The sequence below is a fragment of the Lucilia sericata genome, unplaced genomic scaffold, assembly GCF_015586225.1.
Source record: "Lucilia sericata isolate MDLA Ls3-8-SP2 unplaced genomic scaffold, ASM1558622v1 Contig000245F_arrow, whole genome shotgun sequence".
Lineage (NCBI taxonomy): Eukaryota > Metazoa > Arthropoda > Insecta > Diptera > Calliphoridae > Lucilia > Lucilia sericata.
The window spans coordinates 109,122-121,491 of record NW_023994271.1 but is presented as its reverse complement, the minus strand read 5'-3'; the positions used below and the strand labels follow the sequence as shown (position 1 = coordinate 121,491).

The window sequence follows — 12,370 nt, the reverse complement described above, 5'->3', positions numbered from 1 at the left end:
GGGTGAAATCAAAGATACTTTTACAAAAATAAATAAAAAATTGGCTCCATTTCGTTTTATAATGTTCAAGTGGATTTTTTCATAAACATTAAGAAATCACTTAAAAGTTCATAAAATGAATAGCGTTATAAACTAAGTAAGTGGAAAAGTTTTTAAGCGAATTTTTCTCCTTCCTCTTCTTCTTCGAAGGCAAATACATTGTAGACGCGTTTAAACACAACAAAATATAACACTTACTACTAAATGACGTTATATACACACAGTACATACCCTACCAGCAGCTCAACTAACTTTAAATGCATTAAAAGCCGACTTTTTCATCAACTAGTTATGGTTGATCATTGGATTATTTTTAATGGAGCCAACTGACTATTTTAACATGGCGATGTCCTACGCAGTAGTCAATTGTCCGACTCTGCATAACTTTTCAACTAACTTAAAGTTAGTTACAAAAAGATTAGTTTAAAGTTACCTGTTTATTAAATAACTTAAAGTTAGTTGCAGAAAAGTCAACTAATAGTTTTCTTTTGTATTACCTACTGTATTAATTAATTACATTTTAATTAAATATATGTAAAATTTATTTACATTAACTAAATATATTTAAAATTTATTTAACTATTAGTTATCTAAATTACATTTCGCTTTAATAAAATATTAAAATCTTCTTTGTTTTGATAATTGAAAATGAAAATTATTTCCAGTGCTTATTCTGTAAGATATTTATGGCTCAAGTTCATTAGATCCATAGATAAGTAGTTGAAAATACTGTGAAAATAAACACCTTTTTAAGATTTGGAAAGTTTGTGCAATATGATCTGCTTTTTCAAGTCGTGATAGTAGTTTGTTAAAATTAATAGACATCAGTTTTCTGCAGGGGAACTAATAATAACACCGGTATCCATGATCCAAATCTAAATAAATTTAAAAATGTTATGTGTAATGTTAACTATTAATGTACTATATTTATAGTATCAATCAGCAGAATTTAGGATTTAGAGACCGAGTTTTGAAATATTTAACCTTTTATAATTTATATTTCCAATTTACTGGCTCTAATTTCACAATGTATACAAGAAAATGACAAAAATGTAAAACTAAATTCCAAATATTAAAGAAACATGAGAAAACATGTCAAAAAAAAATGCTCTCCAGATAATTTTGGGGTACTTCTGCATTATATGATAGTTAGCTTGTAGCTAGTCTTTAAAAGTCGGTTGCTTAGGTTAACAAATACCAAATTTTTGAACATTTCTGAATAAAATTCTCTCCAGATAATTTTGGGGCACTTCTGCATAACATGATAGTTAGCTTGTAGTTAGTCTTTAAAAGTCGGTTGTTTACGTTGCCAAATACCAAATTTCGAGACAGCTCTGCATTACATTGTAGTTAACATATAGTCAGTCTGTAAAAGTAAACTAGAAACTAATTTTTCTAGTAGTCGATTAGAAAATTGCTGGCAGGGTATGTATGTATGTATATCTACTGCAACATTTACCCAGCAGTTCGACAAAGTAAAATAAAAAACACCTTCAAAGTGTACGTAGTGAACTGTTCTTGTATTTTTAATTTAAACATTATCTAAGTTAAATACTGTCAAATGTGGTTCAAATCCGCCGAATATAAGAAAACAATTATATAGCATACTCATATAGATATTGAACAAATTTTAACTTTGTGAGCATCTCCCAAAAACCTTAATTTTAATAATCAAAAATTGTTTTTTTTTTTTTAATTTTCGATTAAAGTTTGTACACACATTCTTTGTATAAATACGAAGTTAAAAGTTCACATAAATTTCCAAATTTATTACGGTTAAGATTTTATCGAGGATCTCAACTAACTAGTTACCTCTGGTAAATGAAGTGGTTGATAGTCCAAACGTTCACTACATTTCACCATTGTAATCAATAGTTCACATTTGAGAAATTTTCGCATGAAGTTTATGAAAATAAATTCCAAATAAATAAAATTAGAGCTTTGTACGAACTAGAGATCAGTAGCTCAGATGTGAGAGGTTCTAACTACAAAACGTTAAACCACAAGATCAATCCCAGTTTCAGAATTAAGTTTTTGTTGAAGAATTTGAACTAGTGAAATTAATGGAAACATGTTATGCGTAAGGTGTCAATCGGCCATATCGCCGTTGTCGAACTAGTTCGTCGTACTGCAGGGCAATTAATGCTTATGTGTTGTAGTTGGACAATATTAACAAAAAATTAAAAAATTTGAAATATGTATGGTAATGATGTGGATTAATTTACTAAAAGTTGATCCTCTCATTGTGATTTTCTTTTTTTTTTTTTTGTATTTTGTTGAGTACACACACTATAATCTATTTTTGGTGAAGAAATACAGAAAATGGAAGGTACCGTTTTTAAGATTTTTTAATATCATTATCCTTATTTTGAAACTATAATATTTTAACAAATGTATTGTTAAATGGCATGATATAGGCATTAATAAAAATTAAACGATTAAAATCGGATAAATAGTTTAGAAAATATACCACGAAAAGATCCTACAAATATGAGCTTTGAACCTCGATAAAATCTAAACCGTAACGATTTTGGATAACTTTAAAATTAGTATTTATATAAATAGAGTGAGGAGAGGGACATGTTCAAAATCCCCTTTTTTGTTCGAAATTTTTTAAAATTATCCTATAGGTAAAGAATTACGTAATTAAAACTATACATAAACAAATTAAATGATTATTTTCTGTTCCTGGTTAAAACCACAAACAAATAAGAAATAAGTAAAAGTAATTTTATACAATAAGAGTTTTTTTATTTTTTCATAATTTTCCACAGTTCAACAATCATTAGTTATATAGCTGGAAATGTAACTAGTAAGCATTAGTTACCGTAGTAGGTTAAGAAATTAATTCGGGACTGTATCCTTGAATTGCTGGGTATTCATATACGTATACAACATATATATGTATATGTATATACATATACTGTACAACATGAAAAGCCAAAAGGAACGTCAGCAAAGGCATTTGTCTTGTATCATTTAACGCATTGACAAGTGACGAAGGCATTGTATCACATTACATGGAATCTTTTCATACACTCAAAGAGATAAAAATTGACAAAACAAATATAAAGGATTTTTCTATAATTATAATTCAAACATAATGATTGATATCCACACACAGTAAAAAAAATCATTCTTAATGTGTGTTATCGAAAGTTTAATTTTTTTATTTTTAATGCATATGTATGTACATGTACATATTTATACAGGATGAAAATAAAACTGATTAACAGAATTCAAATATATTTCTTTGGGTGTAACGAGCACATGTTAGCTCTACAAAACAATTTGTAAAACTAAACTATTAAAAACTACAATTTCCTACCAACTACTACAGCAACAATAGTGTTGTACTGTATGATGTTAGTACTGCTGATAATATACATACATATGTATATATGTATCTATTTATGGGTATGTATGCACTTGTATAAATGTAACCATTTTCCAAACGGATATGGATACAATTAAGCTCAAGTGCTTGCATACAATTTGTAAAATGAATGTTGAAAGCATTGTTAATTATTACTGCTGCTATTGTTGTTGCTATTGGTAGTACTGTTGTGCGCTGTTGATATGTTGTTAGTACCCATGTCATTCGTTGTTCCTTTCAACGTTTGCAACCTGATAGAAAAAAAATCAACATGAAATACTCTTTTACGCAAATGCCATAAAGATTGATTGTGTTGGGGAAGGTAAGTGTACCTAGAAGTCGATATAGGAATTGAAAAATAGTATTATCATGTTGTAACATTAAATTCAATTTCTCAACACAACGATAAACGGCGAACATATTTAATAAATAGTATTATCTTCGTTAGGTTTGTTTAATATGTGGCAACATTTTAGATTAATTGAGAATAGATAGAAGATTTTTATAAAGATGGAATTTTCACGTTTTTTACTCCATCAGGAGTATTTTTTTTCTCAAAAATATTGTTTTAATTTAAAATTGGATAATCTAATACACTCAAAATGTCTAGTTATTTTTAAATATTTAGGACGTGAAAGTATCAAATATAGTGGGCGTGGTATATCCCAAATATAAATATATTAAAATTCGTTTTTTGGGAAATTATAACATTTACAGTTAACACATTTCTACATGTAACTTTAATGTCAATATAAATATTTAACACTCAAATGGGCGGAACAAAAATGGAGTGCACAGAAGTCAGCATTATAAATTATATTTTAAAAAATCAACATATGGCTCCTGTGAATATTAGAAATAAAAAGTTTTAAGAGGTCCAAAATTTGGCATTTTATGACAAGATTAAAATTTGTTGTAAACTAAAAATTGAAAATATAACACATTACATAAGAAACAAAAAAGACATGTTATAACACTTCACATTATACTAAAATTAAACTAAAAAGGAAAAAGTTAAATTTAACACCCCATCTCTTTTTTCTAATGGGCCGATTTTTAAGTTTTATGGCAATAATTAAAGTCCAAAAAAAACAGTTTAACAATTCCAATCTAGTCAAAAGTTATGGATTATGTAAACAAACATAGGTAAGAATTGGAAAGAATGGCTATAATTAAACAAACTCACTATGATTTTCTGTAAAATGAAAGGTACCATTTTTAAAAAATTTTCGATAAAAAAAAACAAATTTACGAAAATTTTCTATAAAATAAGAAATTTTTGAGAACATTTTGACAACTTTTGTATAAAACGAATAATTAACAAATTTTCTATAAAAAGAGAACATTTTGAAAATTTTTCAATATAACGAGAAAATTTCTATAAAACGCAATTAATTGTTTAAATAATTTCTTATACCAGAGATAGTTAGTTTGAAAGAAGGATGTATTTATATATGTATATACATCAAATCCGAAGACATACATACATCTAGGTCTCTATCGGGCCTGTTGTGCGCTCCAGTGCCTCAGGTGGGAACCGAACCCACCACCTCCTGTCTACCAGACTAGAACACTAACCACTATCCAACCGGAGGTCACCACTATACCAGAGATAAAAAGTTCAGTACTATCGTTTATTTTTTAACACTTTTTGGCATCGGAAAATACCTCAATACTCAATACGATCTAGTTTTCTAGTTTATTTGCTTATGATAGACAGATAAATATTCCAAAGACTAGACTTGTCAATATATAGGACGACATATTAGTCACCAAATATCATCGAAATAGTTGAAGATTAGTTACGAAACCTGTTCGAAAAAATAGAATGGCCAATACATTTTCGATTTCGATTTTAAAGATCTGTATTTTCATATTTTACTACTTCATATAAATTAAAAATTGTAGTTTTATTTAGCGCAACGTATTTTTAAGCTGAACTTTAAATAGCAATATACCTTCTAAAAAGCTTTATAAATAAAATAACCACTCACCTTATTTAACGCTTGTTTCTTTTCCGCAAACAACTGCAATTGCTCTTTCTTTAGAAATTTTCAATTTGCTCTTACATTTATTTTCACAATATTATTTCCCATTTACAGATTATTTATATTTATATACATATTTTTATATTTATTTTCTATTTTTTCTTAGCTTTTTAATATGCTCTTTTATTTATTTTAACTTATTTAATATAAGGAATATTTGTTTGTTTATTTTCTTGTATAGATCTACATACATTTTATTTCCTTCACTACATTTGAAAGCATATTCCTTATTAAACTTTCTTTTTTTTTTCCTTATTTCCTTATTTCCTTTACTACACTTGTAAAAGCTTTTTTCCTCTTCTTTAACCCTTCTTTGCTTCACACAAACCTTTACTCACTTCCATCATTACCATCTGTTGCACTTAACACACTCCACGCACATGCACACTTTATTAACAACGAATAGCCAAACTAAAGCAACACACCGACTGGCACAACATTTTGTCTTTTTCCAAACAATTTTGCCACACTTTTTTTACTAATTTACAAGTTTCTTTTTAACAATATTTTTACGCAGACATATCACCAAACATTTAAATTTTATATTTATGCAAAAATATTTATAATTTATAAACTTTTAACCGAATTTTTTATTTAATTAAACGACCACTAATCACCGAACAACCGAACACTTGCGAAATTTCTAGAAAACTAAAAGAAAAATGCAAGTAATGATTCTATTGTTGTTGTTGCTGCTGCTGTCTTTATTTGATTTGTACTAAATTGTAGAATGTGTTTGTTGTAAATTATTGTGTCGGGTATTGGGAGAGAATATTTTAGAGTGAGTGGGTTGGGTATTTGTAGTTTTTTTTTGTGTATTTTGTTTCGTATGTTTGGATGTCTGTTTGTTTCATCGCGTTGTGTATTTTGTTTTTGTTTTTCTGTGTATTTGTTTCATATGTTTGGATGCCTGTTGATTTCATTGCGTTGTGTATTTTTTTTTTTGTGTGTTTTATTTCGTTTAACGTTGTTGTTGTTCCTTTTGTTTTGCTATTGATAGAGCCGGGAAGCTTAATCGACATAGCTTAATCGTCTCAGAAAACGATTCTAAGCCGATTGGTATACTTTAAGGTGGGTCTAGGACGAATATTTTTGTATGTTACAAACATCAGCACAAATCCAATATACCCTCCCCACTAAAGTGGTGTAGGGTATAATAAGAACATTCACAAAATCATTCAGATTTAATAACTTTAAAGGCCATTATTATATGTAACTTGCCAATAACTAAAGTTAGGATTTTATAAGTAGTGTAGATAATTTGTTATCGGCTATTATAAGTGTACTTTAATTAAAGGTTACTTACCCATAATGGATAAGGAGATCTTACCGTTAGCTCATCTTTCCGTATACATTTATCAACGAGAACTGATCGCCATAAAATTTGGTGGATTTATTTGTATACATTAAATTTATTAATGCTGAATTTTATAGCGATATTATTGTTTATAAGTGAATTGATATTCGAGTCATTTTGGGAAAGGACTTTGTTTGAGAGCTGGGGTCAAATGAGATCTTGTCCATTTCGAAATATGGCAGGATCATCAGTCCTTATAAAATACTTTAAAACTTAGTTGTGCTTTTTTCGAGATACAATTATATTTCACGGGGGATTCCCTTTTTTCGGACCTAGATGAAATCATAGACAGCTTTCAACCTTGTCCATAGGCTATGTCCTATTGAAATTTGGCATACGTGATAAAATTATCTTGAATAGGACCGTTTGCGTTTTAGGTAACGATATACAATTAATTTATATTGTACATATGTATGTATGTTAGGGGTGGCTCGAAAATAAGTTTTTCTCTCGGATAAACTTCTAATAATCAAATTATTTTGAGGGTAAGAGCCCACGTATTATGTATTAAGTATGTATTAATTTTTCAATAGTTTATAGCAAAATTGTAAGGTATACCAAATTGTGTTTCCAAAAAGATAGAATAACTTAAAATTGGTTAAAAAATGTTTGAGTTATTAAAATTTCCCCAGAAAATTGTGTGGTTCTGCTGACACATAAAAGTAAATATAAGAAATTTTTTTTAGTTTTGAAAAAATTTACAGAAAAATATAATGCTTACCTTTACAAGATCCATAAATGTGTTAGTACGAATTGTTGTTCAAATTGGATAATGCTTAATCGTTTTAGTCTGTGGTCAAACTTAAAATATTTTTGTTAATAGATTTAAAAAATGACATTTTTCTATACTGGATTTTATAAGGGATATATATATATAAGAATTAAACATAAAAAGAATGGACTCAATACCTCTCATAGTTTTACCGTACCTGCGATGTGTTGAAGGATTTCGTGAAAAGGGCAATTTGGTTAATATAAATTGTTGCATAATTTTGAACAGGTAATTGAGAATATTATATTTAAAAATAATAACAAATATTTAGTTTTGTTAAGTTTTTGTTAAGTTCCTTATTCATAGGACATTCTATATCGGTATCAATTTTCAAGTGAGAAGCCTTGCACGACATTCACGTTGTATGGACTTTTCGATATTTCTTCCATTCTAAAGAGTTTCAATTGTAAAATATTGCAGCAAACATTTTACAAAAAATCGAAAGGTTTCGATCTCTAGGAATAACCTAAAAACGTTTTTGTTTTAGATTCATAAAAATAGATGGTAATGGAAATAGGCAAAAGATATACTCCAACTTTTCATTTCGGAAAAAATACGTTCAAAATGATATCAATTTAAGCTTATATATATTATTCTCTAATAAATACCACAAAAAACAAATTCCCAACCCTGTCATTATCCCTTTATTAAAATATTACTATTATTTCCCATTTGTTGACCATCACTAAAAATCTCCTCTTTAATATCTTATTCTTAATATATTCTCCCCTTCTCTTCAACAAAATAAAATAACAACAAACACTTTACATACATATTTGCATACAATTAATACACATCATGATATTGTTGACCGCAACAACAATATCATGATTTGCATTTTTTCTTTTAGTTTTCTAGAAATTTCGCAAGTGTTCGGTTGTTTGGTAATTAGATGTCGTTTAATTAATAAATAAATCCGGTTAATAGTTAATAAATTGTATAAATATTTTTGCATGAATATAAAATTGTAGTGTTTGGTAATATTTCTGTGTAAAAATATTGTTAAAAAGTAACTTGTAAATTAGTAAAAAAGTGTGGTAAAATTGCTTGAAAAAGATAAAATGTTATGCCAGTCGGTATGTTGCTTTAGTTTGGCCATTCGTTGTTAATAAGTGTGTATTGGAGTGCGGTTGGGGGAGTGTTTTAAGTCCATTGGTTAGTTAGTTGGTTGGAAAGTAGAAAAAAGTAGTTGCGAAGGCAATGTTAATGAGAAAAGAGAAGCTTTTACAAGTTTAGTTAAGAAAATAAAGAAATGAAATTAGTTCAAATAAGCAAAAGTTTTCAAATGTAGTACAGGAAATGAGGAGAAAATCAATTGTTGATCTTTGTAAGGAAAAAAGTTAAGAAAATAAAAAAAGTTTTCAAATTAATTAAAAAAAGCTTATAAATAAAAGAGAAAAATAAAGCAGTTGTAAATATTAATAAAAACCAAAGAATAAATGTTCAAAACATTTAAAAGGGTTTCTGGTTAAAGATTAAATTGAGAAAATTTTGTTTCAAAATTAAAAGAAATTTGCAGTCGAATAAATAGTAAAAACTTTCAATCGAAATACATAGAAGTTTAGGATATAATTTTTTGCCAATAATCTCTAAAATGTTATTCGAATGATGAAAACATGTTTCCTTGTAAAAGATTTATTTTAATTTCCAATAAAATTTTATTGGAAATTTATGAAAATTTGTAAAATAGATAAAATCCAATAGTTTAAAACACCAGTTAGGTTTTTGACAGTCCCTTTCGCATTCGTAAATAAATGCAGTATCTCTGTTTATCAACTAATTAAAAACCTATATATTGATACATATATTGATCGTCCAAAGACAAGACTAAACAAAGGAAGTCAGAAGGTTAAAATAAGAAAAGATATGTTTTATATGTTTTGAGTTGGGTCACTTGACTCAACTTATCCATTGATATAAATGTTTTATAGCTCAATTTTTATACAATTTTCTCCAGAAGATAAGATTTGGTCGAAAAGTTAAGAAAATATAATTTTAGTGGCACAACTTTTGAAGAAATCAGAAAAGGTCCTATTTACCCAATTTTACACTTTACCCAATTTTACACTTTTCAATCAATTTCCGCCACAGGTTTCCGTTATCCGATTGGACTAAAATTTAATACCACTTAATTTAGACACTAATAAACAAAATAAGATCCATCTGAACAAAATCGATATTTTTTGGACACTCTCTCGAAGGTGAGTTTATCGAATGGATTTTCAGTTTTAAATAAAATGTTCCTAAATAGATAAATAAAATTAGAAATTGTACAAGCGATTATTTCCAATTTGCTGATGATTGTCAATCAAAATCAATAAAGGCTTTATGTTAATGGTATAGATTTCGGTATGGTTGAAATCTCATTTAAAGAAGATTTTGACTAATGGAAAATAAAACCACGACTTCAAATTATAAAATTCCTGCTTCAAATCGTTGCCTTGGCAGAAGTGCCAAGAAAGCTTTGAACCACTAAAAATTGGCATATTGTAATAAATTTTAAATATAACAAAGAACATTATTCTCTAATATATCCTATTCCAATTAATAACTTCTTTAACCAGCAAAATATTAAGGGTGAGTTTTACAGTTTTCAGTAAGGGAAGAAATTATATTTCAGTTTTGAAATTAATATGAAATTTTTTACACTTTATTCAAAACTCTTCCATTAGTTTGATGATTGTCTTTTATCCATTATACATTTTGTTTTTATTTTGGGATACAAAAACTTGTTAAAGAATACAAAACTAAATTTAACAAAGCGGCTATGAAATGTATGTAAATATGCTTCTACGTTTATTTGTTATTAAAAAATAATATAGTTTTTTTAATACATTTCAAAAATATCGAAAAAATCCTTAAATGTCTGCAGTTACATTTGCCATTCATCAAACGTACTATTTTTCAAACTTATGGAAGAAATTATACCCAAGATCCATGTATCCTCACAAAATATACATAAATCTCTCATTATGTTCCAGTAAGAGCGATATCGAAAAAAATAAAAGTTATAACACTCCTCATCCACCTAAAGATCTCCCAGAATACTACAATCCTTCTTGTATGAAACATGAAGCCATAGAGACACCAGATTTTATACCGCCATCTGTTTTTCGTCGATTTAGTTCAAAGTATGAGACGTTGGGACCAGGAGCCGACAAAAGAGCATTTTATAAAAATCCAGAATATTACTCGTATCACCGCTATTCTTTTGCAGCATTGCAAATGACATGTTTAAGTATTCGTGAGCAGCGAATGAAGGAGTCAAATATACGTTGTATCTATGGTTATGAACAAAGTGATGATGAAAAATATAGCAGCGACGAGGATGGGTAATAATTGCCGTAAAGCATTTTTGAAGTAACCTTACATGTTTATGAAAGACATTTTATTTTCAATAAAAGCCTTATGTACATTAAAGTTTAATGATTAAACGTATTTTATTTATTAGTGTCTAAAACTTACATGTGTAAAATTTTAGACCAATCGGATAACGGAACCAGTGGTCGCTTCGATTCGATCTTCTAGAGAAAACTTTATTTTCAACAAGGTATGTACATATGTATATAACAATATCGTTTCAGGCATTTTCTTTCCACAAGTGTGTAGCAAAAACAACAAATTAATATATACCATAATAAAACAATGGTTGTATCATGATATATACTATTTTACTCGATTTTTTTAAAAATTGCGATTTTTGGGACTTTTCTGGCAACACTGCTAATAATAACTACTTTGTCGTGTTGGTGCGTCATCTGTTGTGAAATTCAACAGTTAAATGGTTCCTGCATCCACTGTTTTGGGTTGTGTCTTTGCTATACTTAACTACATCTGACCCCCGCATTTTATAAAACGAAACTTTCGTTAACGTAAAAAATTTGTATGAAGAATACTGGGAAATTTATGAAAATTTGAATTTTTTCCATACAAATTTTTTTAAACGTTTGTCGTTTCGTTTTATAAAATGAGACCCTGAATTACCTGTAGTATTGTGAATACATCTCTTTATGTTATAAACAATCTGAATCTGAATTACATGTAGTATTGTGAATACATCTCTTTAAGTTATAAACAAGTATATTCTGGCATATGATATGATACATTTTTACTTTAATTCCGAAGTGTTTAAGCAATTTATTGATGAAAAACAAAATTTCTAAAAGAGGAGTTAGGGTCAAATTGGGCCGATCCATAACAAATTGCGTGGATGGATGTATTTTTATGATTATAAGTCAATTTTTGGACGTTTAAAATATTTTTTAAAGGGGGTTTGTATGGGGGCTAGGGCCAAACGACGGCCGATCATTGCAAAAATCGGCATGGTCATTTATGCCTATATAAAACTTTGTTATGCCAATTTTTTGGAGAGACAGTTATGAGTTCGAAACCACAAATCGGAAGGTCAGGTTTAATGGGGCTTGGTGAAATAATAGACCGATTTCAACAATTTTCAGTAGGCATCGCCCTTGTCCCGAGAATCACGTATAGTTCATACGACGTGGGACCTGGGTGAGCTTTTGTAACGACTCACCACCGCCCCATTGTGCTTCTTATACGCAGGTGGCAATTAACGTAAGTATATGGAATTTCCGGTCCAGTATACGTACACTTTGCTCAAGTACTCGAGCTATCTAATCTCTTACCATAGTAGTCCCGCTGGAGAATGACTGGTGTCAAAAGTCAAGCTCAACCTAACCCCGACAAAGGTAAAAGCAATCAATGGTTAGAGTCGATAGATGGGGCGGATCCAACATCAGGTAAAACACCTTATTGAT

At 28.7% G+C, this 12,370-nt stretch overlaps 1 protein-coding gene across 1 annotated transcript; it reads left to right on the top strand.

Moving 5' to 3' along the window:
• The first annotated feature begins 10,373 nt into the window (after positions 1–10,373).
• On the top strand, positions 10,374–11,000 carry LOC119602633. Its single transcript, XM_037954247.1, has one exon. The coding sequence runs from the start codon at positions 10,455–10,457 to the stop codon at positions 10,926–10,928; it is 474 nt and encodes a 157-aa protein (XP_037810175.1). The 5' UTR covers positions 10,374–10,454; the 3' UTR covers positions 10,929–11,000.
• The last annotated feature ends 1,370 nt before the right edge of the window (positions 11,001–12,370 follow it).